Below are 26612 nucleotides of genomic sequence, written 5' to 3' on the forward strand. Positions count from 1 at the left end.
GAATCCCCATTCAGCCATGAAACTGACTGGGTGACTCTGGGCCAGTCATTTATCTCTCAGCCTAGCCTACCTCACAGGGTTGTTGTGAGGATAAAAATAACCATGAGCGGGATATAAATGTAAAAATAAATAAATGCATAAATAAATTCCCTGGCCACCCCAAGGCTTTGGAATTTGATCCTACAGCTGTCAGTTCTTCTGATCAGTGTCCCCGCTGATCCCCAGATGTGGTTGACTACAACTCCCAGAATCCCCCAAGCAAAAGCCTTTGCAGCTGTGGGGAATATCTCACAGGCTCACACATGTCGTCTCCCATTCATATGCAAACCAGGGTGGACCCTGCTTAGCAAAGGGGACAAGTCGTGCTTGTGACCACAAGACCAGGTCTCCTGTATAAAAATGTATAAATAAATGAATATTGGCTGCTCCCCAAACCTGCAAAGCAGGGTGGCTCAAACGACTGACCCATTCACACATTATGTTCAACACTCATACATTGAGTGTATCATGTATGCAGGTGCAGTCATTCACATGTTATGTTGAACACGGGTCCAGAAGTGCATTTCCTATCTGTACCAAGGGCCTGGATCCAGGTTCATTTTTAAAATGAACACCCGTTACAGTTGTTCACACAAACGCACCAGTGTACGGACATCTGTACATGTATACAGCATCATGTCTGAATCGAGCTTGTTTGGGCTGGTAAAATGGATAGCGTGAGGACTGAAAGTAGTGGTTTGTTCCAAAAAGGTGGCTGGCATAGGACTGGATAACCTCACCGACCTGTGTGCTTGCTCCTGTGCCCCAATGTGCTTGTAAACAAATTGATTAGAACAGCAACGGAGGACTCCACTCTCTTGGAATTTCTGCTGGTCTTCCATGCCCAAGTTACCTTTTCCTACAGGGCCACCAGCTAAAGGAGAACCAGAAGTGTAGAGTTTTATCACTTTTTTTAGCCTACTTCCCAGTAAGCTTAGATCACCGGGCATTCTGTGTGTGTGTCCGTCCGTGTATCCGTCCCACGCTATCGATTTTACAATGCCTGGACCAATTTGAACCAAATTTGCTACGGCGGTCGGGACACCTCAATGGCGTGGTTTGTGATGATGTCATCCACTTCGATTCAAGATGGCGGATGCATCAATGTTTGAGGCAGCAATGCGGGCTAACTTGTGGACCGCCTGACCGATTCGAACCAAATTTGCTACAGCTGTAGAGTCACCTAGGGACAGCTCAAGGGCATAGTTTGTAGGGATGTCACCCACCCTGATGCAAGATGGCAGACACCTGAACATTTGTGGTGCATTCAGACCAAATTTGGTACACCCGTAGGGATACATAGGGACACCTCCAACACATAGCTTGTGGTGACATCATCTGCCCAATGCAAGATGGCGGATGCATAGACCTTTGAGGTGAAAGTGGCCTCACTCGTGAACCGCCGAGCCGATTCGGACCGAATAAGTAGACCGATTCGGACCGAATGAGTAGACCGATTCGGACCGAATGAGTAGACCGATTCATTCTTACTAGAACAACGTGTTGCCCAGCAGCCCGGCCCATGGAAGTGATTCCATTTTCATGGCGAGAAAGTTGCACCTGCTGAATACGAAGGCCCAGAAGGAGCAAAATAAAATGGTGACCCTCTTTGGATACGGGATCCTATGTAGGCCAGCAGTCAAGCCCAGTAAGCCCCAATGGTGCCCAGTACCAGCTGAGGGGGCACCCTAAACATAGCTCAGGATCAGAGTTCGCTCTAACAGGGATTCCCAGATGTTGAGTGTTCTTGTCCCGTGCTGACGGAGCAAAGAGGCACCTTTAAAAAGTGGTGATTCTCTTTATTGAGCAATTGGCCCTCTCCGTCCCCAGCAACACAGCATCCTTCCAGTGGCTCTTGCTGGAATTGGTCTTATGTTTCTTTTTTAGATTGTGAGCCCTTTGGGGGCAGGGAGCCATTTTCCCTATTTATGGATGGATATCCATGTAAACTGCTTTGGGAACCTTTTTGTTGAAAAGCGGTATATAAATATTTAGCTTTTAACTTTTAACTGATCTTGTTTTGATTGTTTTAGTGACATTTTTAGAATATTGTTTTAAGATTTTAAACTGTGTTTTTAAATTTCTTGCTTTTAAATTTTCTGGTGTTTTTTTTTAAATTGTTTCACTTTTTAATCTTGGTAAACCGCCCGGAGACGTAAGTTTTGGGCGGTATAAAAATATGTCAAATAAATAAATGAATAAATAAGTAAATAAATAAAATTCATGTATTCGTCCAGCTCCCATTAACCCCAGGCAAACTCCATTGCAGCAGGGGATGATGGGAGTTGTAGTCAACAGCATCTGGGAATCTCCATTACAGGGAACATGGGTTACAATCTGGCACTGTCTGCATGCAACAGAATTGCTATGACACCACCAAATTATGTTCAGTTCCAACATTTGGAGAAAATGTCGGTGGTGGTGACATGAAAACACGCACCTTTCCGTTATCACGAGCCACCGTGAGAGTTAGTCTTGTGGTAGCCAGTATGACTTGTCCCCTTAGCTAAGCAGGGTCCACCCTGGTTTGCATTTGAATGGGAGACTTGATGTGTAAGCACTGGAAGATATTCCCCTTAGGGGATGGGGCCACTCTGGGAAGAGCATCTAGGTTCCCAGTTCCCTCCCTGGCAGCATCTCCAAGACAGGGCGGAGAGAGACTCCTGCCTGCAACCTTGGAGAAGCCGCTGCCAGTCTGTGAAGACAATACTGAGCTAGACAGACCAATGGTCTGACTCAGTATATGGCAGTTTCCTATGTTTAGGGGCACAGAGTGTATCAAATCAATCAAAACGAGTTGTGTGCCAAAATATTTTCTTTTGGATCTGAGAAAGATAATAAAAAATGGATGTATGACCTATTCTTGCAATTTAAAATAAACGTAGCCCTTTCAAGTTTGGTGCTTTTCATTTTTTGTCTACAGAACATCTGTTTCTGAAAAATGAAGTTGAAATTTGGGGGGGGGGTGTGCAAGTACTTAGCCTAGGGCACACAAAATAGTCTGGCACCAGCCCGGCCCGTCGTTGCCTCTTTTCCAAACTAAAAAGCCCCAGATGTTGTCGTATTACAGCATCCACAACACCCCAAAGAGGAGGGTTCCCCCCGCCGGTCACAGCCAAGGACGTTTTCGGTCTATCTCGGCGCACGCGCACGGACACACAAACACACACACACAGACACAGCCCTCCGACGGGCGAAACTGTTCTCCGATGTTGCGGTTTATTGTTCATCTCCTGCCCCGCCCCGCCCCGGCCTCCACCCGCCCACCCCGCCCCAGCTCAGTCGAGAGGCCCCTGGAAGATGAGACGGACAAACCCCTGCTGGCCGGTCAGCCAGGTGCCGCAGAAGGGGCAGGCCGCGTGGAAGGCGTGGGTGCCGTGGGGCAGAGGGATCTGGGCCCAGTACTGCACAGTCTTGGCAGAGCAGACGTGGCCGCAGGGGCAGAAGGCGTGGGTGGGGCGCCCGGCATCTAGGTAGAGGCCCGCCTCGCAGCCCAGCCAGAGGGGCACGTAGGGCCCCGAGCGCCGGCACATGGGGCACTCCCGCTCCAGGCCCCCCTTCTCCTTGCGGAAGCCCCAGTTGTGGAAGCCGTGGACGTGGCCGCAGTTGACGTAGACCCAGGGCTGCTTCTTCTCCACCACGCCCCGCGGCACCAGGCTGGGGAAGGCCAGCGTGCTGAAGCCCACCGGGCACTGCGGCCGGGCGGCGTTGATCTCCTGGCGGAGGGTCTCCAGCTGCTGCAGGGTCGGGGTGCGCAGGAGGCCCTCCGAAGTCCGCCAGAGCAGGGTGGCGCCGCACAGGTCGATCAGGGAGCCGTCCTGGAGCACGTTGGACTCCGACTCCACCTGTAGGGGGGCGGGAAGGACGGGGGGGGGGTCAGTCGGGGCCGGTGGTACCATTAGGCCAAGGAGGCAGCTGCCTAGGGCGCCGACCTCAGAGGGGCGCTGAGTGTAGAGTGTCAATGTGTCCGCCGAGGGCACAAAATAGTCGGGCACCGGCCCTGGGGTCGGTCAGAAGAAGAGGCCGAACCTACTCCGCGGCCATATTGCCGACATAAACCGTGCGGAGGGCTGGCTAGCAGCATCCCAGCTTGGGCTCTTTATGGCTGCTCGGCTCGCTTAGGGCAGAGCTGGGCCAGGCAGCGGCACGCCCAACCTGGGACGTGCAGGGGCGGGCGGCCGAAAGCTTCGCTCCATTTCTCCCAACTGAACCACTTCTTCCGAGGCAGTGGGGTGTAGTGGTTGGAGCGTTGGACGAGGGCCGGGGAGACCAAATCCCCATTCGGCCGTGAAACGGACTGGGTGACTCTGGGACTGTCACGTCTCTCCTCAGCCTGACCTACCTCACAGGGCTGTGGCGAGGAGAAACAGAATCATGTACACCACTCTGGGGGATGAGCGGCACAGAAATGTTAAATAAATAAATAAACAAATTAATATTCATTCATTCATTCAATTTCTATACCGCCCTCCCAAAAATGGCTCGGGGCCATCGACACAGAGAAATAATAAACGCACACCCCAAAGATGACATGACCTTTCAGCCACTGGGCCATGCCTCCCTTGCAGATTATTTTAGTTAATAATAATAATAATAATAATAATAATAATAATAATAATAATAATAAAAAATAATTCAATTTCTATACCGCCCTTCCAAAAATGGCTCAGGGCGGTATTACACAGAGAAATAACAAATAAATAAGATAAACAAAATGGGTCCCTGTCCCCAAAGGGCTCGCAATCTAAAAAGAAACATAAGACAGACACCAGCAACAGTCACTGGAGAGATCCTATTCTGGGGACGGATAGGGCCAGTTGCTCTCCCCCTGCTCCATAAAGAGAATCACCACGTTAAAAAGGTGCCTCTTTGCCCAGTTAGCAGGGGCAGACATTATTAAATGATTTACGATTCATTTAAAAAGACGCATTTCTCCCCAACTATGTTTTTATGATTGTATGTTTTAATTTTTGTAAACCACCTTGGGGTTTTCTTTTAACGAAAGGCAGTACAGAAATGTAAAAATAAATAATAATAATAATAATAAAAATAAAGTTATTTGGTCATGAGCACCGCAGGAGAGAAACATCTTTGAAAAGCTCGGTTCTGAGGGGGGCAAAGGTAGGCAGATCTGTTGAAGTTGGCCAAGGATTTCAGCTGGGCCCCCAAATAATCCAGAGTCCAAAGATGGATTTTGTATTCTGGAATGCAATGCAGATTTCTGCAGCGGAAGGAACTGGGGGGGGCAAACTCCCTTTGACCCACACGGGGGCCCTCCCTGGCTGCCCTCTGCCCCCTTACCAGCTTTCCTCGCTGCTGTGCGGAGCGACTGTTACGTAGGGCATAGACGTTCCCGCAGACGGAGATCTCCCGCCACACCCCCGGGGTGGAGTCCTCACTGAAGCCGCCGTTGGGGTGCATCACCAGCACCCCGTTGGTCGTCAGCCCGTCCATCAGGCCGTCCGGAGTGCGCCACTTGGCCGCCCTCTCCTGCCAATGAAATGAGAAACGGGCATCACAGCACGGCTTGGGCAGGGGGCATCGGCGGGCAAGGGTTGCCCTCTGCCCTTCGAGGACAGCTGCCTCCATAAGAACATCAGAACAGCCCAAGATCCATCTATCGAGTCCAGCATCCGGTTCCACACAGTGGCCCACCAGATGCCTCTGGGAAGCCCATCGGCAAGAGATGAAGGCATGCCCTCTCTCCTGCTGTTGCTCCCTTGCAGCTGGTATTGAGAGGCATCGTGCCTCTGAGGCTGGAGGTGGCCCATAGCCACTTGACTAGTAGCCACCGATAGACCCACCCTCCATGAATTGATTGAAACCCCTCTTCAAGCCATCCAGGCTGTCGGCTGTCTCCACGTCTTGTGGCAGAGAATTCCAGAGGTTGATTCTGCAGTGAATGGAAAATTACTTCCTTTTGTCGGTCCTAAGTTTCTTGGCCCTCAGTTTCCTGAGAGTATTTATTATGTATGTATGTATGTATGTATGTATGTATGTATGTATGTATGTAACATATTTTTATACAGCCCAAAACGTACGTCTCTGGGCGGTTTATAACAAAATAAAAACAGATAGTAAAACATTCGTTAAAAGAAAAACAAAAAGTTTAAAACATTACAACAATTTAAAAAATTTTAAACAATATTTCAATGTTAAAATATTATGAAACTACCCTACACGTACTTCTAGTCATAAGAATGTGAGAAGAGCCCTGCTGGATCAGGCCCAAGAATGCCCATCTAGTCCAGCATCCTGTTTCCCACAGTGGCCCACCAGATGCCGCTGGAAGCCACAGGCAGGAGTTGAAAGCATGCCCTCTCTCCTGCTGTTACTCCCCAGCAAGTGGTATTCAGAAGCCTCCTGCCTTTGAGACTGGAGGTAGCCTAAAGCCCTCCGACTAGTAGCCATTGATAGACCTCTCCCTCCATGAAGTTCTCCAAACCCCTCTTAAAGCCAACCAGGGTGTTGGCTGTCGCCACATCTTGTGGCAGAGAATTCCACATGCAAAGAGAGAGAGAAAATAGAAACAGCTGTGGGTGGGTGTACTGCGGTGGTGGTAAAGATGTGCAATTCCAAATGTGCAGAAAAGCACGTAGTACAATCCTTCCTGCACTGGACAACTTCAGACCATGCGCAAGGGACTGTATATTTTCAATGTTCCCTGCTCCTGCCGGCTGGGCCTGCTCCACCTGCCCGATCTCCTGTGGCAGGGGGTGCCGAGGGCCAGGTGTGGCTGGGCCAGGTGCGACCGGGCTTCCTCTGCCTGCCCACACGGGCTCCAAAATTACCTAGGTGTACCTCTGGACCAGTGTACTTTCTAATTTTTTTCATCTGTGTGCAGAATGAGTTTTGTTCTGGGCAGCAGTATCAAGGCAGTGTGTGAACACTGGCATTCAGAGTGGGGCCTTCCTGATTCAACCTGAGCTAAAACTAACTGAGCGGACTAAAAAAAATATATCTGTGAGGGGACACACATGCACACACCTTAGAGGGAACACTGCTCTGGACTTAATGGCGCTGCGGGGAAATGACTTGACTAGCAAGCCAGAGACTGCCGGTTCGAATCCCTGCTGGTATGGAAACACCTCTATCGGGCAGCAGCGATACAGGAAGATGCTGAAAGGCATGATCTCATACTGCGCGGGAGGAGGCAATGGTCAACCCCTCCTGTATTCTACCAAAGGCAACCACAGGGCTCTGTGGTTGCCACGAGTCAACACTGACTCGACAGTCGCTTCGACTTCCTGTCCAGAGGTCAAGGTCAAGTGTGCTGTCGAGTCGGTGTTGCCTCATGGCAACTCAAGGCAGTGGACCAAACAGAAAGGGACCATTCTGCACTACCTCATCTCCATACTGGAGAAAATGGACCTAGACACTTACATAGGAACATAGGAAGCTGCCATATACTGAGTCAGACCCTTGGTCTCTCTAGCTCAATATTGTCTGCAGAGACTGGCAGCAGCTTCTCCAAGGTTGCAGGCAGGAATCTCTCTCAGCCCGATCTTGGAGATGCTGTCAGGGAGGGAACTTGGGACCTTCTGCTCTTCCCAGAGCGGCTCCATCTTATATCTTACAGTGCTCATACATGGAGTCTTCCATCCAAATGCAAACCAGGTCAGACCCTGCTTAGCTAAGGGGACAAGTCCTGCTGGCTACCACCGGACCGACTCTCCTCCCACTTTCCGCTGGTCCCGCAGCTGCTTGGAAGCGGCGGTCCCGTCCCCGCCAGCCGGTCACACACGCGCTGACTCGTCCCAAGACACACACACACACGGTCGCTCTGGTGACTCACTCACTCCAAGGAAAATGTTGCGAGAGGCGTCAAAGCCGGCGGCGTAAATCCGCGCCGTGTACGGGGGGTTGCGCTCACAGATGACGCGGCAGGCAAAGCGGGAGATGGTGCTCTGGGCGGACTGGCCGTCGATGCCTGGGTTCGCTCCGGGAGCCGTGTCCGTCACCACAAAGTCAATCATACTCTCGGTGGAGCGGCCGATCTGGGAAGAGAGGAGATGGGGCAGGAAACCGTCAGAGGCGGGCTGGCGTTTCTCCGATTCCGGAATCCGTCCGTTCTTTTCCATTCATCTCTCACTCTCCGGGAAATCCCGTTTTCTTTTGTCAAAAGAGAACCCTGAATGCAGGGCTTGTCAAACCTGGGACCCCAAATGTCGTCGATAATATGGTGGCTGGGAACAACATTGGGACAATGTGGAGACAACATTGTAGTCCCTCCCCAAAATTCAGACTGAATTTCCAAATTAATGGCAGCCTCTTTCCACCTCTAAAGTGTTGAGAGCTTTTTTGCCCCCATAGCAGGCTGGGAACTCTCTGCCACTGGACCCACCAAACCAGTGTGGGCCAGTGGTGGGCCAGTGGTGGTGGTGGGCCAGCGTGGTGTAGTGGTTAGAGTGCTGGACTAGGACCGGGGAGACCCGGGTTCCAATCCCCATCCAGCCATGAGACTTGCTGGGTGTCTCTGGGCCACTCACTTCTCTCTCAGCCTAACCTACCTCACAGGGTTGTTGTGAGGAGAAACTTAAGTATGTAGTACACCGCTTTGAGCTCCTTGGAGGAAGAGCGGGATATAAATGTAATTAATAATAATAATAATAATAATAATAATAATAATAATTCGCTGGTTATGCGTGGGGGATGGTCCTTAGACCTCGGGCATGAGCAGGCTGTGCGGCTCGAGTGAAAGCCAGGCCTCAACACTACTTGGCCAGGGCTGGAGGGCAGACGCTCAGGTCAACCATCACCTAGGACTGACTCTGAATTTGCCATGTTACATGTGAAGCCACCCACAGATGAAGGGACCTTGGTGGGGGCCGGGGGACAAAGTCCTTCGCGCGCATCCGCACCCATCTTTCACGCGTATGCGCGCCCTAAGCCCTGATCTCAAAGGCAAGTAGAGTGGCCATCCCCCTGGAATTCCGGGGGATTTTAAGCATCTCACCCAGATTACTTCGCTCCCCACCCCAGATTTGCCCCGATTTCATCTAGATGGAATCTATGCAGGGACAACTGCACTCTACACTGAAGCCCGTTTGAAACCGGTTTGACCAGTGTGTCACGGCTTCCTCCAAAGGAGGGTTTCTCAACCGCTGGTCCGCAGGCCGGTGTCGGTCCACAAGGTGTTGGGTACTGGTCCGTGAAGGACAGAGGAAGCTGCCATATACTGAGTCAGACCATTGGTCTATCTAGCTCAGTATTGTCTTCCCAGACTGGCAGCAGCTTCTCCAAGGTTGCAGGCAGGAGTCTCTCTCAGGCCTATCTTGGAGATGCTGCCAGGGAGGGAACTGGGAACCTAGATGCTCTTCCCAGAGTGGCCCCATCCCCTAAGAGGAATACCTTACAGTGCTCACACATCAAGTCTCCCATTCAAATGCAACCAGGGCAAACCCTGCTTAGCAAAGGGGACAAGTCATGCTTGCTACCACAAGACCAGCTCTCCTTCTTGAAGCTGAGTCTAAGCCTGGTCAGTGGGCTTTAGATCCGTCTTCAACTGGTGGCAGCCTACCTCGCAGGAGCGGCGTGCTCCTAGATTGGGATCAGCGCAATCTCTCTACTGAGGGTAAAAGCACAGAGTAACAACTGTTTCGTCACACCCTTCAACTGCTGAATTTCAGTTCAAGGCCAAGGAGCCCTGCCAGGAAAAAAATATGGCAACCACAGTCCTGGCTGCAGGTTTGGTGGGTACCTGGAACATGTCGGTTTCGCTGTCGTGCGTGTACTCCACGATCACCGAGTGGCTTCGGGAAAGTGTGTAGGAGATGCTGTGCTGGCCCCTGTTACTCAGCGCCTGTTGGGGGAGAGGAAAAGAGCCAACAGAGTGAACGAGCGAACGGAATATAAAGCGCTGGCTATTGCCTATAAAGCCCAAGTTACTTAAGAGAGCTGGACTTGGAGGAAGCCAGACAGAAAAAGCATTGACGCTTTTGAACTTGGGTGCTGGAGAAGACTTTTGAGGAGACCATGGACAGCAAGCAAACCAATGGATCATCGAACAAATCCATCCAGAATTTCCACTCGAGGCCCAAATGTCCAGGCTCAAACTATCCTACTTGGGACACATGATGCGAAGACCCAGCTCCCCTGAGAAGTCCATCATGCTGGGGAAAGTGGAAGGAAAGAGAAGAAGAGGACCACCAGCAGCCAGGTGGATGGACTCGATGACGACAGCCATGAATGCACCACTGAGAGACCTTCAAGGCCAACTGGAAGACCGATCATCCTGCAGAGAATCTATCTATGTGGTCACTAAGAGTCAGTATTAAATACTGACTTGAGGGCATTTAATCAATCAATCAATCACTTAAAAGAGCGCCTTCTCCGTCATGAACCCTGTCGCCTATTAAGATCATCTGGAGAGGTCCGGTTACAGTTGCCACACTGGCTCATTTGGTGGCAACACAGGGCCGGGCCTTCTCTTGGCCCTGCTAATTGGGCAAAGAGGCACCTTTGTAACATGGTGATGCTCTTTATTTTGCAGGGGGAGAGTAACTGGCCCTTTCCACCCCCAGCACAGGACCTCCAGTGCCTGATGCTGGTGTCTATCTTACAGTTTCTTTTTTCAGACTGTGAGCCCTTCGGGGACAAGGATCCATCTTATTTGTTTGTTATTTCTCTCTTTGTTATTTCTCTACGTAAGTTGCTTTGGAAACTTTGGTTGAAGAGCGGTATATAAATATTTGTTGTTGTGGCTGCTCAAGGCCTTTGGAACGCGCTCCCTGTTGAAATAAGAGCATCTCTTTCTCCGCTTGCTTTTAGCATGACCCTCAAGACGTTCCTGTTTCCCCAGGCTTTTAACTGAAATTTAAATTGCATTGTTTTTATTTACTGAGGTTGTTCTTATCTGCTTTATGAATTTTAGCTGTTTTATGTTGGTTTTACATTTGTTCTGGTTTAACGTTGTACACTGCCTAGAGATGTCTATATCAGGGGGTATAGAAAGAAGCTAAGCGAAACTAAGCTCAGACAAGATATATGGGCAAAGAGGCACCTTTTATCAGGGGGAGAGCAACTGGCCCTATCCGTCCCCAGCACAGCATCCCTCCAGTGGCTGTTGCTGGTGACTATCGTATGCTTCTTTTTAGATTGCAAGCCCTTTGGGGACAGGGGAACCATTTTATTTTATTTATTTCTCTATGTAAACCGCTTTGGAAACTTTGGTTGAAAAGTGGTATATAAATATTTGTAGTTGTAGTTGTAAGATAGATAGATAGATAGATAGATAGATAGATAGATAGATAGATAGATAGATAGATAGAAAAAGGAACACAGCACTGTCGAAAGAGAATTGGCCTGCCAGTCCCCCGAAGAGCTTTTAGCATCCTGAAAGGGGATCAGCGTTGTGGCGGATGCAACATTTTGTCTTGTTTGTATATACCAAGACTGAACAACTTCAGCTCTTCAGCTGTTGTTGGAAAGAAAGGAAAGATTGTGCCCTCGAGTCAGTGTCAGCTCCTGGTGACCACAGAGCCCCGTGGTTTTCTTTCTTTATCTGACAGATTTGTTTACTTTCCCTGCCTTCTCTGCCCTCCCATGTGATCGGATCCAGAGTAAAATCCAGGAAATCCAAGTGGCGCATTTGAAATCCGTGTCAATCCGGGTGGCATTTAGCAGCCAGGTGGAATTTAGCAACCAAAATCCAGGAGCGACCCTAAATTCTGGGGGACATGGCAACCCTAGTGTAACACAAGCCCTGCCACCTGCAATGTTGCTTTGGAAGGGCAGCTGTGCTTTCACACATAGTCCCGATTTACGTTGAAGTCCGAGCTATCGGGCATCACCCTATACACGATTCGGGTTTTTCATTGCTCATCGGAGCTCAGCCCAATTTGTGTCTAGGGTGCAAAAAAATCCACTTTTTGTGTCGGGTTTGGGGGCAAATTTGAAATCTCCGCCATGCCCCATAACTTGCAGTATTTCACACACCCCTCCCCTAATCCCATAGTAAAGCCTGCTGTCTTGGAAAGGCCCAATTCTGCTGCAGATCTATATCCCCCTGCTCTGGTACACATCAGAGCAAGGCCTGATGGGAGAGGAGAAGGGCCAGATTCTTCCGGATTTCTTCTCATCCTGAAACCACCCCGCCAGGAGCTTTCACAGACAGCAGGTTTTACCATGGGTTTTCTGCGAGGCTGAAGTTGCCCTCCCAAAAAAGATGCAAAAAAATGGATTTTTTTTTTACCCTCGATATAAACCGGCCTATGCTCTAATACACAATGAAAAACCCGAATCCTGTGTGAATTATCCGATAGCTTGCAGGGACTTCAGGGTCAATCTGGCCGATATGTAAAAAATAAATCTGGCCGATATCTCCTCCATTCCGGAGGCGAGGCGAGCTAAAAGCCAGGTGTAAAAACTTCCCGGAGACACTAACCACCATCAGAGCAGTCAATTGGGCTATTAAGGAGCCCAAAGTAACTACCATCTCTCAGATCAGTCATTGCTCTCTCTTGAAAAAAAGCACTGGAGTTTGAATCTGCCTGGGAAAGGACACCCTCTGGCCTCGAAAGGCTGCTCCCAAAACAGCACGTTAGCACAGATTGCCGAGGGAGCCTTCCTCAAAAGGGAAAGGCACTTTGCATATACTCAGGAATGCTTCTTTATGATTACTTCCTATTTTCCTGGGCTGAACCCGTGCTGCTGGGACTCGTAGGGGAGGTGGTGGGGGCAGGCATCTCTCTTTCACTCTCTCCTCCCCTCGCCCTTGCTTTGACTGAAGCCAGACAGGCTGGTCATTTGCCAAGAGCTTTCCCAGACAGCAGGCTTTACCGTGGATTTTCTGGGAGGCTTAAATGCGAGTTCAAGGTTGCCCCCAAAAACCCGGCGCAAAAAGTGGATTTTTAAAAATGGATACAAATCGGGCTACACTCTAATGTGCAATGAAAAACCCAAATTGTGTGTGAAATGCTCCCTGATAGTAGGGATGTGCACAAAACAGGTTTGCCCAGTTCGGTTCAAGACTTTTTTTTTTTTTTTTTTAACCAAATTCTAACATGTCTGGCATCTCTGAACAGGGCCCAAGCCGGCCTGGGGCAGGTTTCGGCTTGACCTCAAGCCGGGCCCAGTTCGGTTCGAGGTGGAGTCCTCGAACCGAGCCGGTTCGAGGTTGAGCTGGCTCACACATCCCTACCTGAGGAGAGCTGGTCTTGTGGTAGCAAGCATGACTTGTCCCCTTAGCTAAGCAGGGTCTGCCCTGGGTGCATATGAATGGGAGACTTGATGTGTGAGCACTGTAAGATATTCCCCTTAGGGGATGGAGCCACTCTGGGAAGAGCAGAAGGTTCCCAGTTCCCTCCCTGGCAGCATCTCCAAGATCGAGCTGAGAGAGATTCCTGCCTGCAACCTTGGAGAAGCCACTACCAGTCTGTGAAGACAATCCTGAGCTAGATAGACCAAGGGTCTGACTCAGTATATGGCAGCTTCCGATGTTCCTGATAGCTTGCAGGGACTTCGGGGTCCATTTGGCCGATACGTGAACGCACACCTCCATTCCAGAGGAGATGCGAATGAAAAGCAGGTGTGAAAAACGTCCAGGTGGAACCACACAGCCTGGTCATTCGCCAGGGACCCCAGCCGGGTGAGTGACCCGCCTGCTCAGCAAAACCAGACTTACGACCAGCACGTGCGACTCAGATTAAACAAAGGCTCTCCGTTAAAGCCATGGCAGGAGTGAGAAGAGAGAAGTGGGCAGGCTGGGGCCGGAAGGGAGAAAGAGAGATGCCAAAGCGGCCTATTCCGTGGCCATCACTAGCTCCACTGTGACAATAAAAAGCGGTTCCCTATCTGAATCCAGCAGATCCCAGCCTGGTGTGATGGACACAGGGGCCATCCTGGTCGGCCAAGAAGAGCCGTTTCCGCCTGGGAGCTGCTCACCTTGGAGACCAGAGGTGTCGAGATATGGTGGATGACATCTGGCTTGACCCCGTTGGCTTTGGGCCTCTTGAACAGGGCCAGGCGGCTACGGCGTCGCCCTTTGTCGCCGTTGGGCAAGGAGCCATTGTACCTGTGTCGGGAGAGACCGAGATGGCATGTTGGTATTGGATCGGCATAACACAGCGCCATTCAGAACTTAGCAAATGGTCAAGACGGCAAGGGCGACGTTTGAGTGTTGAACATAAAAGAGGTTGTTCACACAATCAGAACACTACCCGAGTTTGGGAGCAGTGGGTGGCCTCAATTTTCGGTTGTGAGGAAGCGAGGTAGGAGGGGAACCAGGGTAGAAGTGATTGTGTGGAAGCAGGGTAGGCGGGAAAGCTGGGTAGAAGTGATTGTGCAGAAGCAAGGTAGGAGGGAAACCTGGGTAGAAGTGATTGTGCAGAAGCAAGGTAGGAGGGAAACCTGGGTAGAAGTGATTGTGCAGAAGCAAGGTAGGAGGGAAACCTTGATAGAAGTGATTGGGTGGGAGCAAGGTAGGAGGGAAACTTGGGTAGAAGTGATTGTGTGGAAGCGGGGTAGGAGGGAAACCTGGGTAGAAGTGATTGTGCAGAAGCAAGGTAGGAGGGAAACCTGGGTAGAAGTGATTGTGCAGAAGCAAGGTAGGAGGGAAACCTGGGTAGAAGTGATTGTGCAGAAGCAAGGTAGGAGGGAAACCTTGATAGAAGTGATTGGGTGGGAGCAAGGTAGGAGGGAAACTCGGGTAGAAGTGATTGTGCAGAAGCAAGGTAGGAGGGAAACCTTGATAGAAGTGATTGGGTGGGAGCAAGGTAGGAGGGAAACTCGGGTAGAAGTGATTGTGTGGAAGCGGGGTAGGAGGGAAACCTGGGTAGAAGTGATTGTGCAGAAGCAAGGTAGGAGGGAAACCTGGGTAGAAGTGATTGTGCAGAAGCAAGGTAGGAGGGAAACCTGGGTAGAAGTGATTGGGTGGGAGCAAGGTAGGAGGGAAACCTGGGTAGAAGTGATTGTGTGGAAGCGGGGTAGGAGGGAAACCTGGGTAGAAGTGATTGTGCAGAAGCAAGGTAGGAGGGAAACCTGGGTAGAAGTGATTGTGCAGAAGCAAGGTAGGAGGGAAACCTGGGTAGAAGTGAATGGGTGGGAGCAAGGTAGGAGGGAAACCTGGGTAGAAGTGATTGTGTGGAAGCGGGGTAGGAGGGAAACCTGGGTAGAAGTGATTGTGCGGAAGCAAGGTAGGAGGGAAACCTGGGTAGAAGTGATTGTGCAGAAGCAAGGTAGGAGGGAAACCTGGGTAGAAGTGATTGTGTGGAAGCGAGGTAGGAGGGAAACCTGGGTAGAAGTGTTTGTGTGGAAGCGAGGTAGGAGGGAAACCTGGGTAGAAGTGTTTGTGTGGAAGCGAGGTAGGAGGGAAACTAGGGTAGAAGTGGCTGTGTGGAAGCAAGGTGGGAGAAAAAGCTACCCAGGTTTCCCTCCTACATGACTGTGTTAATGACCTCCTTATGTTCAACATACAATCTGTATGCAGGTACAGTTATTCAAGTGTGCTGTGGACTGCAGGTACAGCAGCAAACCTATCTCTTCCTATCCCGCTTGTAAAAGGAACACAGGCAGGGTCGTTCGCACAAAAACATGTCTGAGTGTAGAGACATCTGGACCTCGGCACAACATCATGTCTGGATTTTAGGTCTGGAACGACACCCCGCCAACACAGCCCGCCCCAACCATGAATGGTGGCAGCCTGCCAGGTCCGCGACACTCGCCCCCGTTGTTCAAAATGTGGCTGCCTCGCCCCAAGCAGCTGGGCGGCAAAGGAGGAGGCGTGCTGTTCCCTGACGGGCCACTGAGTCAGTTAGCCGCGTGTGGCTCAAGGCATCGCCAATTGTGCAGATTCACCTTGGGGAATCTCAAAAAAAGAGGGGCTGGGTGGGGCAGGGTTCAGCCCCGAAAGCCCACACAACTCGGAGGTGCATGCTGGTGCTTGAAACACTCTGCACATGCTCAGGTCTCCCCTTCCCTGCCTTCTTTGCCATTGCTTCAAGTTCCCTGCATCCAGACGGGTGTGGGCAGAGAGAAGCCATTGCACTTACCCGAGCACGATCAGCTCCCCATACTTCACCGGTTCCTTGGTCAACAGGAGACTGTCCCCCGGAGAAGGGTAGATGCGGCCATCTTTGGGGCAGGCCCGCCGGAGATCTAGAGACTGGGCGGTCACTACTTCAGGACTGCCTTCCAGCACCATCCTGCAAAGACACCAGATCGGCAGGGTTTACCCCAAAGTCCCTGCCCGAGCTATCAGGGAGCACTTCACACACGATTCGGGTTTTTCGTCACGTGTTAAGAGCATCGCCCGAATTGTATCCGGAGTTTTAAAAATCCACTTCTCGAGTCGGGTTTTTTGGGGGGCCACTTCAAACTTGCAGGAAAGCCTTGCAGAAAACCTGCTGCCTGGAAAAGCTCCAGGCAGTGGGTGCTTCTGATCACAGATCCTGAGGCACACACCCCTCTCTAGCGATACAGTTGTGGCAGATCAGAGTGGCGAGGGAAAGGCACTCTGCACATGCTCAGAGGCTCCTTGGCATCACAAAAACGTTTTGCATCCCATTCAGGTATTGGCATAGCAACGCCTGCTGGATGGCTTCCCAGCAGTTGTCACGGTGACACCCCCTGATCTCTCTGGTTTCTGTCGTCGCCACGGTGATGCTCTTGCCTCCTAGGATCTCTACAGCAAACACCTCGAGCATCTCCCGGTTGCTAAGGCGATGGTCCTGACCCTTAAAAGCCCCAAAGTCTCCATAGCGATAACCCTAAACCACCTCGGCCTTGTTACTACGGCAGCATTTCAGATATTTAATGCCTCCCTGTTACCATGGCAACACTCGCCTCTTCATCCTGGTGTCTCATACTGGAGGAGGCTGCCATGGCTCACCTAAATTCTTCAACTATGCCTCAGTCATAGGAAGCTGCCATATACTGAGTCAGACCACTTGGTCCATCTAGCTCAGTCTTGTCAACCCAGACTGGCAGCGGCTTCTCCAAGGTTGCAGGCAGGACTCTCTCTCAGCCCGATCTTGGAGATGCTGCCAGGGAGGGAACTGGGAACCTTCTGCTCTTCCCAGAGCGGCTCCATCCCCTAAAGCGGAATCTCTTCCAGTGCTCACACACATAGTCTCCCATTCAAATGCAAACCTGGGCAGACCCTGCTTAGCTAAGGGGACAAGTCATGCTTGCTGCCACAAGACCAGCTCTCCTCTCCGACACGGTAATCCAACACGGCATCCCGTGCGTGTCGGATTACCAGCTCTCGTGTGTGTCGGATTACCAGATTACCAGCTCTCCTGCCCCATCTCGCGACATGTGGGGAACCAGTTGCTCACTGGCGCAAGTAAGGCTTGGCTGGGCTGAACGATTCCTTCATATGCCCCAGGATCAAACAGGATAAGGCCCAGGTTCAGGCAGCTATGCGAGGCGCCCACTCCACCTGAAGTGACAGGTGGCTCAACCTCGGCCCTCCTGCAGATGCTGGCCTACAGTTCCCAGACTCCCTGGCTCCTGACGGCGGTGGCGGGGGATTATGGGCGTTGTAGTCCAAAGAGAGCTGGAGGGGCCCAGTTGAGCAACCCTCGGTCAGCCCCACAAACTGATCATCGGCTCGCGGCACATCGACGGGCCAGAAATGCGAGACATCGTTAGGGTGCCGCAGAACCCCAAACGCTGTCACCCTTGGAGTCTGGTCTGGTGGTCGCCAGCATGACTTGTCCCCTTTGCTAAGCAGGGTACACCCCGGTTTGCATTGGAATGGGAGACGACATGTGTGAGCAGTGGGAGAGATTCCGCTTTGGGGATGGAGCCACTCTGGGAAGAGCAGAAGGTTCCAAGTTCCCTCCCTGGCAGCATCTCCAAGATAGGGCTGGGAGAGACTCCTGCCTGCAACGTTGGAGAAGCCGCTGCCAGCCTGTGCGGACAATACTGAGCTAGATGGACCAATAGCCTGACTCAGTCGAAAGCAGCTTCCTATGTTCCTAGCAGCAACAGACTTCAGGACGCCAAAGTCAACAGCAGGCTAAGAACTACCACACTGTAACATATTACCCAAGACCCCCTTTTCCTCCACAATGCCAGTGCTGGATAAGTGGTTAAGAAGTCCCTGGTCTGAGTCAGGCCTCCCCCAAAACCTTCCCACATCTAGCTCCTGCCTGCACCACTCAAATAATACATAGGAAGCGGCCATATACTGAATCTGACCATTGGTCTATCAAGCTAAGGATTGTCTTCACAGACTGGCAGCAGCTTCTCCAAGGTTGCAGGCAGGAGTCTCTCTCAGCCCTATCTTGGAGATGCTGCCAGGGAGAGAACTTGGACCTAGATGCTCTTCCCAGAGCGGCTCCATCCCCTAAGGGGAAGATCTTGCGGTGCTCACACAGGTGGTCTCCCATCCAAATGCAAACCAGGGAAGACCCTGCTTAGCAAAGGGGACAAGTCATGCTTGTTATCACAAGACCAGCTCTCCTCTCTAAGGATTAGATCTAGTTGAGGTCAAGAAAGTCCTGGAGTTCTAGCTGGGTCGAAATTTATTTCACACATCTCCAAACATACATTCCAAGGCAACATTTTGAGTGTGCAAGGTTGACATTTTGGCTTCTGATACGTCAGCATCAGGCCTTGCATGCCAAAGCCCCCTCGAACCCACAGCATTCACCCCTGAGAATGCTACATAAACCACTGGAATTGGGAGAATATACATTTATTCCCAGGCGGAGGTTGTGGCGGGCTGCGTTTTTAGGGATGGGGCTTAGTACAATCAATAAGCATTCTGCATGTTTAAAAGCGATGTCGGCATGGCAAATAAGAACATAAAAACCGGGCATGTTGGGGAAGAAAGCTGGCAAGCAGATTTGTATGTCCCCAAATCTAAGGATCCCAGTGTCTGATTCAAGAAGCATGGATACATAAGGGCCTGTGGGAGGGCTGTGGAATTATAAAGAAGAGAGTGCCTCTGAGCACATGCAGAGTGCTTTCCCCTTTTCATTGGGTCTAATGTTTGGCTTTGAGGAAACAACGAAAGACACATCAGAGATCAGAGTGGTGCAGTGGTTAAGAGTATTGGATGAGGACCGGGGAGACCCGAGTTCAAATCTCCATTCAGCCATGAAACTCACGGAGTGGCTCTGGGCCAATCACATCTCTCTCAGCCTAACCTACCTCACAGGGTTGTTGTGAGGACAAACTGCACCTTCACATCTCTTCAGCCAAGCTTTTTAGTGAGTTGGTGTGTTTTTATGGAGCTTTTGAATCTGATTTGTATAGGTTTTAACTGTTGAATTCTTGGTTTTGTTTTATTCTTGGTTTGTTTTGTGCTGTAAGCTGCCTAGAGGCTTCGGTCGTGAGCGGTATACCAATTAATAAAATAAAATAAAATAAAATAAAATAAAATAAAATAAAAATCCCCAGGATTAAAGGGCAGGGTTTCCAGGGGTGACTTCCAGCTCTCCTCATATGAACATAGGAAGCTGCCATATACTGAGTCAGACCCTTGGTCTATCTAGCTCAGTATTGTCTTCACAGACTGGCAGCGGCTTCTCCAAGGCTGCAGACAGGAATCTCTCTCAGCCCTATCTTGGCGATGCTGCCAGGGAGGGAACTTGGAACCTTCTGCTCTTCCCAGAGCGGCTCCATCCCCTGAGGGGAAGATCTTCCAGTGCTCACACATCTAGTCTCCCATCCAAATGCAAACCAGGGTGGACCCTGCTTAGCAAAAGGGACAAGTCATGCTTACTACCACAAGGCCAGCTCTCCTTCTGTGGCATCTGGGCCGGAAGGAATAAGGCCAAAGCGGAAAGAGGGGGTGAATCCCGCTACGCTGGGGTGTCCAAGAGGCCGCATTTGTGGGGCAGGGGGTATGAAGGTGGGGCATTCACGCCTTAAGGTATGGGGCATGTTTAGAGAGAACTTGCAAGGGGGAGTGACAGAGGTTTAGGGAAATGTGAAGCAGGAAACTTGGGGAGTGGAGGAAGAGGAGTAAATGTCCTGGGTTTTGAGGGAGAGGGTCAGTTCTTCCTAATTCCGCCTTGGGATTGTTTTTAATGAAAAGTATATACATTTAACAATAAATAAAAAATAATTTAGATAATCTAGTAGGGTGCCTTTTGTGGGGGGAGGGGGGGCGGCGCTGGGTGCTGACGCTGCTGGGAAATGTCTAACAGGGTCCTTTGGGTGCTCTGTGAATCACCCACAGTCTAGAAACAGTCGAGTGAAGTTGCATTGTTGGGGGTTGTATATGCCAGCGTTGTGCCCGACATATACATTAAGAAAAGACCCTGGAAAGCAGGGCAGCCGGGATGAGTGGGTGGGATCTGTGCGTTTTAGGGGACAGGAACAACTCATTTGGGGGAAATGCCCCATATCTCCCCCCCCCGGTAATACAACATTTTGCAACAGATAAACACGATCCCGGACATTTGCAGGAGCTGCTGGGTTTGGGGGGGGCGCCCCCCCAGGTAATTAATTTGGGGACATCCCAGAGAGGAGATTGGACCCCACATTGGGAATTCAGAGTCCTACAGGCCAGATCGGTCTGGACTGCCTCTAAGAGACCCCCCCGTGCCACCCCCAGGCACATCAGGGATTCAGAGACCCACAGATGGGAGGTGGGGTTGGCTCCGGGGGCGTGTGGGGGCATGAAGAAAGACAGGGCACTCAGGCAGACGGAGTGGGGTTATTCGGGGGGGGGGGAGCACCCGAATTAAGGATGAATGATGGGGCTGGGGGTATTATATAATAAACCATGCGTATGGTTCATATTTTATATATATACACATATATAGATATATAGATAGATATAGACATAGAGATAGATAGATAGATAGATAGATAGATAGATAGATAGATAGATAGATAGTGTGTGTGTGTGTGTGTGTGTGTGTTGTGTGTATGTTGTGTGTCTCTCTCTCTCTCTCTGTGTGTGTATATATATATAATGATGACACACACACACACATACATAGGACAGAAGGCAACTCGGGCGGGGGCGAGGGGGGGGGCGCCTAAGGATTCAGGCGGATGAGTTAGGGGTCACCACTCCAGACTGGAGGCAGGTGGCTTGGGAATCAGGGGGGCACCAAAGGACACCCAAGGGTGCGGTGGGGGGGCAGGTTTGCGGTGCGGGGGGGGGGGAGAGCTCCGGGAATGATGGGATAAACAAAAGGAGAAGGTCCAGACAGGAAAGCAAATAAAGTGTAGGGAAGATCGGGGGGGGGGCTTCTCCCCTCCCTCCCCTCCTCCTCTCTCCCCCCCCCAGCGCTCGCTCCCCCCATGCACACCCTCCGCCCGCCCCCAGCCGCCTCCTCCTCCTCCCCCTCCTCCCTCCCCACCCCCGGGTTGGGGTCCGGCTCACCCCTTGGCGCGTCCCCCCCGCTCCCCTGCGGCGGGTCCCTGCTCAGCAGCCGCCGCCTGCGCAGAATGGAGAGCCCCGCATTGCCGAAGGAAGGAGCAGGGAGGAGGAGGCGGCTCCGCTCTGCCGCTGCCGCTGCTGCTCCGGCGCCGGGCGGGATCACGGGCTCAGCCGCCCCCCCCCCCCACCGCCCGAGTCTGCAACACACACAACACGCCCCCCCCCCCCCGCCAAGATCCAAGGAGGACGCGAAGGGAGACCCTGCCCAGCAGCCCCGCCCTCCCCCGTCCCCCGGGGGCAGCCCCGGAGTCGCCCGCCCCCCGCCCCGCTGCTTGCTTTCTACCAGCTGCATCATCACCCAGCAGAGGCGGGGCGGCGGGGGGGGGGGCGCGAACCTCTCCGGGGCAGGCGGGAGGAGGGGGGCTGGATGGGAGGCGGGGGGGGGGACGGGGGTAAGAGGAGGTGCAACAGAGAGTGGACCCCGAGACGGGCAGCGGCCCCTTCGCCTCCCCAGCCGCGCTCCTCCTTCATTCATCGCATCCTCAGAGATAGGATGGTCACGCCACGTTCATGGCCCCTTCTGGTTGATTTATTCTTCATCATCATCATCATCATCGACATGATGAGGACAATACATTGGGAAGACCCCTGAGTCAGTCCCCCTCATCATGTCAGCCAGTATTATTATTATTAATATTTTATTTATTTATGTATGTATTTATTTACACGGTCAGGCAGGTGTGATCGACTGCTTTGTTTGATCCAGACATCGAGTCCTTCCCAAGGACCTGGTATGGCTGGATTTTATGGTCAATGTTGTTGCTGTTGTTATAGATATCGTCGCAGAATATAGGCTGTTCCCAGTCAAGCTGCTTTTTGTAGCTGGCTGATGGTGATTTCTGTGGCCCCCGATGGTGTTGAGGTGCTCTTCAAGGTCTTTTGGAACTGCACCCAGGGCGCCAGTTACCACTGGGATGATTTGGGTCTTTTTCTGCCACAGCCTTTCAATTTCAATTGGTAGATCTTTGTATTTTGTGATTTTTTTCTATTATTATTATTATTATTATTATTATTATTATTATTATTATTATATTAATTCATTTCATCACAATAGTATTTCATTATATTATTTTTCTGTTTATCACTATTATTATTAATAATAATTAATAATTATTATTATAATAAATAATAATTATTCATGTCATCACAATAGTATTTCATTATATTATTTTTCTGTTTATCATTATTATTTATTTATTTATTTATTTATTTATTTATTTTAAATGGCTGACACGATGAGGAAGATCATCTTGCAATTAAAAGGACAAGTCATTGCCTGAGTAATTTTTCTCATCATTCCAGCCAGTATTAGTATTATTATTATTTTATTTTTATTTTAGATGGCTGGCACAATGAGGAAGATCATCTTGCAATTAAAAGGATGTCATTGCCTGAGTAATTCTTCTCATCATGCCAGCCAATATGATGATGGTGGTGATTATTGTTGTTGTTGTTATTATTATTTATTGACTGACATGACGAAAATACAGTGGGACTACCTGGAGTAATTTCCCTCATCATGCCAGTCAGTGATGTGATGTTGTGTTGTGTTGTGATGTGTTGTGATGCGATGCTGTGCTATGCTATGTTATGATGTTGTTGCTGCTGCTGTATCACAAACAGGACACTTTATTTCAGCATTTGGGGAGGGGGGGAGAGGATTCCTGCCTGCCCAACGTTCACACTGAGGGCGGGGGTGCCTTGAAAAAAATGTTCATGTGAACAAGACAGTCGGAGGAATCGATCAGGAGGCGGGGCTGGAAATCTCTAAGGGAGAAACAAATTGAGGCTGCAGGGTGGGTGTGTGTGATTGTGGTGGGTGTGTGTGATTGTGGTGGGGGGGTGTGATGAAGGAAGGACGGTATAGACTCCACCTCCCAAGTGGTATTTGGGTTGGGTGGGCAGAGGTGACGGCACCATTCGTGATCAGAACAGGGAGATCTATTTCTAGCAAACCATATCTTTGCACCCTAAGCTGACCCATCCCCAAACAGACACATTTGCTCCGAGGGGCATTCGCACGAGCGAATGAAAAAGGGGTCTCCGGTCAGGTCCGGCTGGCAGCTCCCTTCCTGATAATATGCGCCCTCAGAGTTCCCCAGCGGATCCCCTGGTAGATTCAGGACTGTCCAAATTAAGAACTTCACACGAGTAATTAACTTCCGGGGAAGGTGCTGCCCCTCGATATGGGCGGTAGCTAGTCGTTCAGAGGTCCCTTTAAAAGGGGAGCTGGCAAATTTATGGAGGTGAGAGGCCACGAATCCGTGGCTGCTGATTGTGCTAGCTAAATGGAACCTCCAGCTTCAGAGGCAGTGTATCTGTAAACACTCGGGGGGACTGGGGAGGACAGCGGTTGCCATCATGCCCGGTGGGTGAGGCTTCCTAGCAGCCTCTCTGTGAGGCCTTGTGCGTGGCAGGCTCCTAGATCGGGATCAGAGCAATCTCCGTACTGAGGGTAGATCCTAGGAACGCATAGAGTCACCCCCGTTTCATTACAGGCCTCCCGGGCACTCTGCACATGCTCACAGGCACTCAAGTGTAACCCCCTGAATTCGAATCTTTGGTCTAACCCAGCCAGTGGTGGCTGTTCTTGTTTAAATTGCCTGGCTTCTCTTGGTCCTCCGTGATGATGAAACAAAGCAGGCCTACAAGAAAGAACAAGTCAAGAACCGAGCAGAAAAATGGAGAAAGAAGCTCCTGCATGGTCAATATTTGCACAGTATCACTGGAAAATCAGACATCACCAAGACCTGGCAATGGCTTAAGAATGACAACTTGAAGAAAGAAACAGAGGGTTTAATACTGGCTGCACAAGAACAGGCACTAAGAACAAATACAATAAGAGCAAAAGTCGAAAAATCCACAACAAACAGCAAGTGCAGCCTTTGTAAAGAAGCAGATGAAACCGTGGACCACCTAATCAGCTGTTGTAAAAAGATCACACAGACTGACTACAAACAAAGGCATGACAAAGTAGCAGGGATGATACACTGGAACATCTGCAAAAAATACAAGCTACTCGTAGCCAAAAATTGGTGGGACCATAAAATTGAAAAAGTTGAAGAAAATGAAGATGTAAAAATATTATGGGACTTCCGACTACAAACAGACAAACATCTGCCACACAATACACCAGATATACCTGTAGTCAAGAAGAAAGAAAAACAAGTGAAAATAATCGACATAGCAATACCAGGGGATAGCAGAATAGAAGAAAAAGAAATAGAAAAAATCACCAAATACAAAGATCTACAAATTGAAATTGAAAGGCTGTGGCAGAAGAAGACCCAAATAATCCCAGTGGTGATTGGCGCCCTGGGTGCAGTCCCAAAAGACCTTGAAGAGCACCTCAGCACCATCGGGGCCACAGAAATCACCATCAGCCAGTTACAAAAAGCAGCTTGACTGGGAACAGCCTATATCCTGCGACGATATCTATAATAACAACAGCAACAACACTGACCATAAAATTCAGCCATCCCAGGTCCTTGGGAAGGACTCGATGTCTGGATAAAACAAACCAGTCAATAACACCTGTCTGACTGTGTAAATAAATAAATAATAATAATAATTCAATTTCTATATCTCCCTTCCAAAAATGGCTCAGGGCGGTTTACACAGAGAAATAATAAATAAATAAATAATACTTTATAGTATGAAGTGTTGTTGACTCAGGGCCGACACCCCCCCCCCCTCTTTCTGTGCACACAATAAATTGATGCTGCGAGAGACGACCACAGTGGAAGTGGTTACTTCCAGTTTCCCCTTTACAGACTTGTGTCCTTCCGATTTGCATGCAAACATTTCCTTGGCTACTAGAGATGCCAGCCCTCCTGAAATTCCGGGTTTCACCCAGATTTGAAGCATCCCACCCAGATTCGCCCGGATTTCGGCTTACATTAAAACAAAAACAAAAGCGAAGCTCTAGTCCCTTTTAGAAGCAGAGAGATAAAGCGTGCAGTCACTCTTCTGCTCAAAAATGATTTCCGAGCCAGTTTGCATAATATGCAAATTTGGCACCTGGATTTGGAAAGCCAGAATGTTTAGTAAATTACTACACATATTCCCACTTGCTCCTGACAGGCCATGGAATCAGCTCCTGGGGTGGTGGAGGCGGCTGCAGGCAGAGAATGCCATTTTTCAATGTTCCCTTAGGAACATAGGAAGTTGCCACATATTGAGTCTGACCCTTGGTCCATCTAGCTCAGGACTGTCTACACAGACTGGCAGCGGCTTCTCCAAGGATGCAGGCAGGAATCTCTCTCAGCCCTATCTATCCCTATTGGTTCAATAAAAAATCTTGTCCTATAAACAATCTTGTCCTATCTATCCCTAAGTGGAAGGGAAGAGAAGAAGAGGACGACCAGCAGCCAGTTGGACGGACTCGATGATGACAGCAACGAAGGCACCACTGAGAGACCTTCAAGGCCAAGTGGAAGACAGATCATCCTGGAGGGAACAAACAAAACAAAACAAAAACAAAAATTTATATACCACTTTTCAACAAAAGTGTCCAAAGCGGTTTACAGAGAGAAATAATAAACAAATAAGAGAGATCCCTGTCCCCAAAGGGCTCACAATCTAAAAAAGAAACATCAGAGAGACACCAGCAACAGTCACTGGAGGTACTGTGCTGGGGACAGATAGGGCCAGTTGCTCTCCCCCTGCTCAATACAATAGAATTACTAAAAATGGCTCAGGGCTGTCTACTCAGAGAAAAAACTAAACAAATAAGATGGATCCCTGTCCCCCAAGGGCTCACAATTTAAAAAGAAACATAAGAAAGACACCGGCAACAGTAACTGGAGCTATTATTCTGGGGACGGATAGGGCCAGTTGCTCTCCTCCTGCTAAATAAAGAGAAGCACCCCCTTTAAAAGGTGCCTCTTTCATTGCCCAGTTAGCACATCTCTCTATGTGGTCGCTCAGAGCCGACACCGACCTGACGGCGCTGAACCCACCAATCAGGCTGCAGGAGGGCCGAAGTTGAGAACAGCCGCCCGGGACGATGGACTTCAACTCCCATCACCCCCCAACCAAAGGCCGCTGGGGATCATGGGAGTTGAAGTCCAACCACATCTGGAGCCTCAAGGCTGCGAATCTCCCCCCACCCCACCCCAGTCGTCCCAGGTCACTCTCATTTTTTACTTGCAGGAAATTGCATGCATCGCTTGGGGGAGAGGCTGAAATGGGAAGAGAAGTGGTACAGGCGCCCTTCGCCGGA

The 26612-nt window shown here is 50.3% G+C and overlaps 1 protein-coding gene across 2 annotated transcripts; it reads right to left on the reverse strand.

The window, feature by feature from the left end:
• Positions 1-3312: 3312 nt before the first annotated feature.
• On the reverse strand, positions 3313-21538 carry PELI3 (pellino E3 ubiquitin protein ligase family member 3). 2 transcript variants are annotated; one of them, XM_053279040.1, is made up of 7 exons: positions 21332-21538; positions 16029-16181; positions 13924-14053; positions 9740-9841; positions 7839-8036; positions 5341-5529; positions 3313-3884 (listed from the first exon to the last, which is right to left on the reverse strand). In XM_053279040.1, exons 2-7 carry the CDS (start codon positions 16178-16180, stop codon positions 3318-3320), a joined length of 1338 nt encoding a protein of 445 aa, XP_053135015.1. In that variant the 5' UTR covers position 16181; positions 21332-21538; the 3' UTR covers positions 3313-3317. The 2 variants fall into 2 exon arrangements, with proteins under 2 accessions (XP_053135015.1, XP_053135014.1); XM_053279039.1 differs by lacking the exon at positions 21332-21538 and adding an exon at positions 17261-17282.
• Between the last annotated feature and the right edge of the window lie 5074 nt (positions 21539-26612).

This window comes from Hemicordylus capensis, chromosome 14 (assembly GCF_027244095.1).
Source record: "Hemicordylus capensis ecotype Gifberg chromosome 14, rHemCap1.1.pri, whole genome shotgun sequence".
NCBI classification, from domain to species: domain Eukaryota; kingdom Metazoa; phylum Chordata; class Lepidosauria; order Squamata; family Cordylidae; genus Hemicordylus; species Hemicordylus capensis.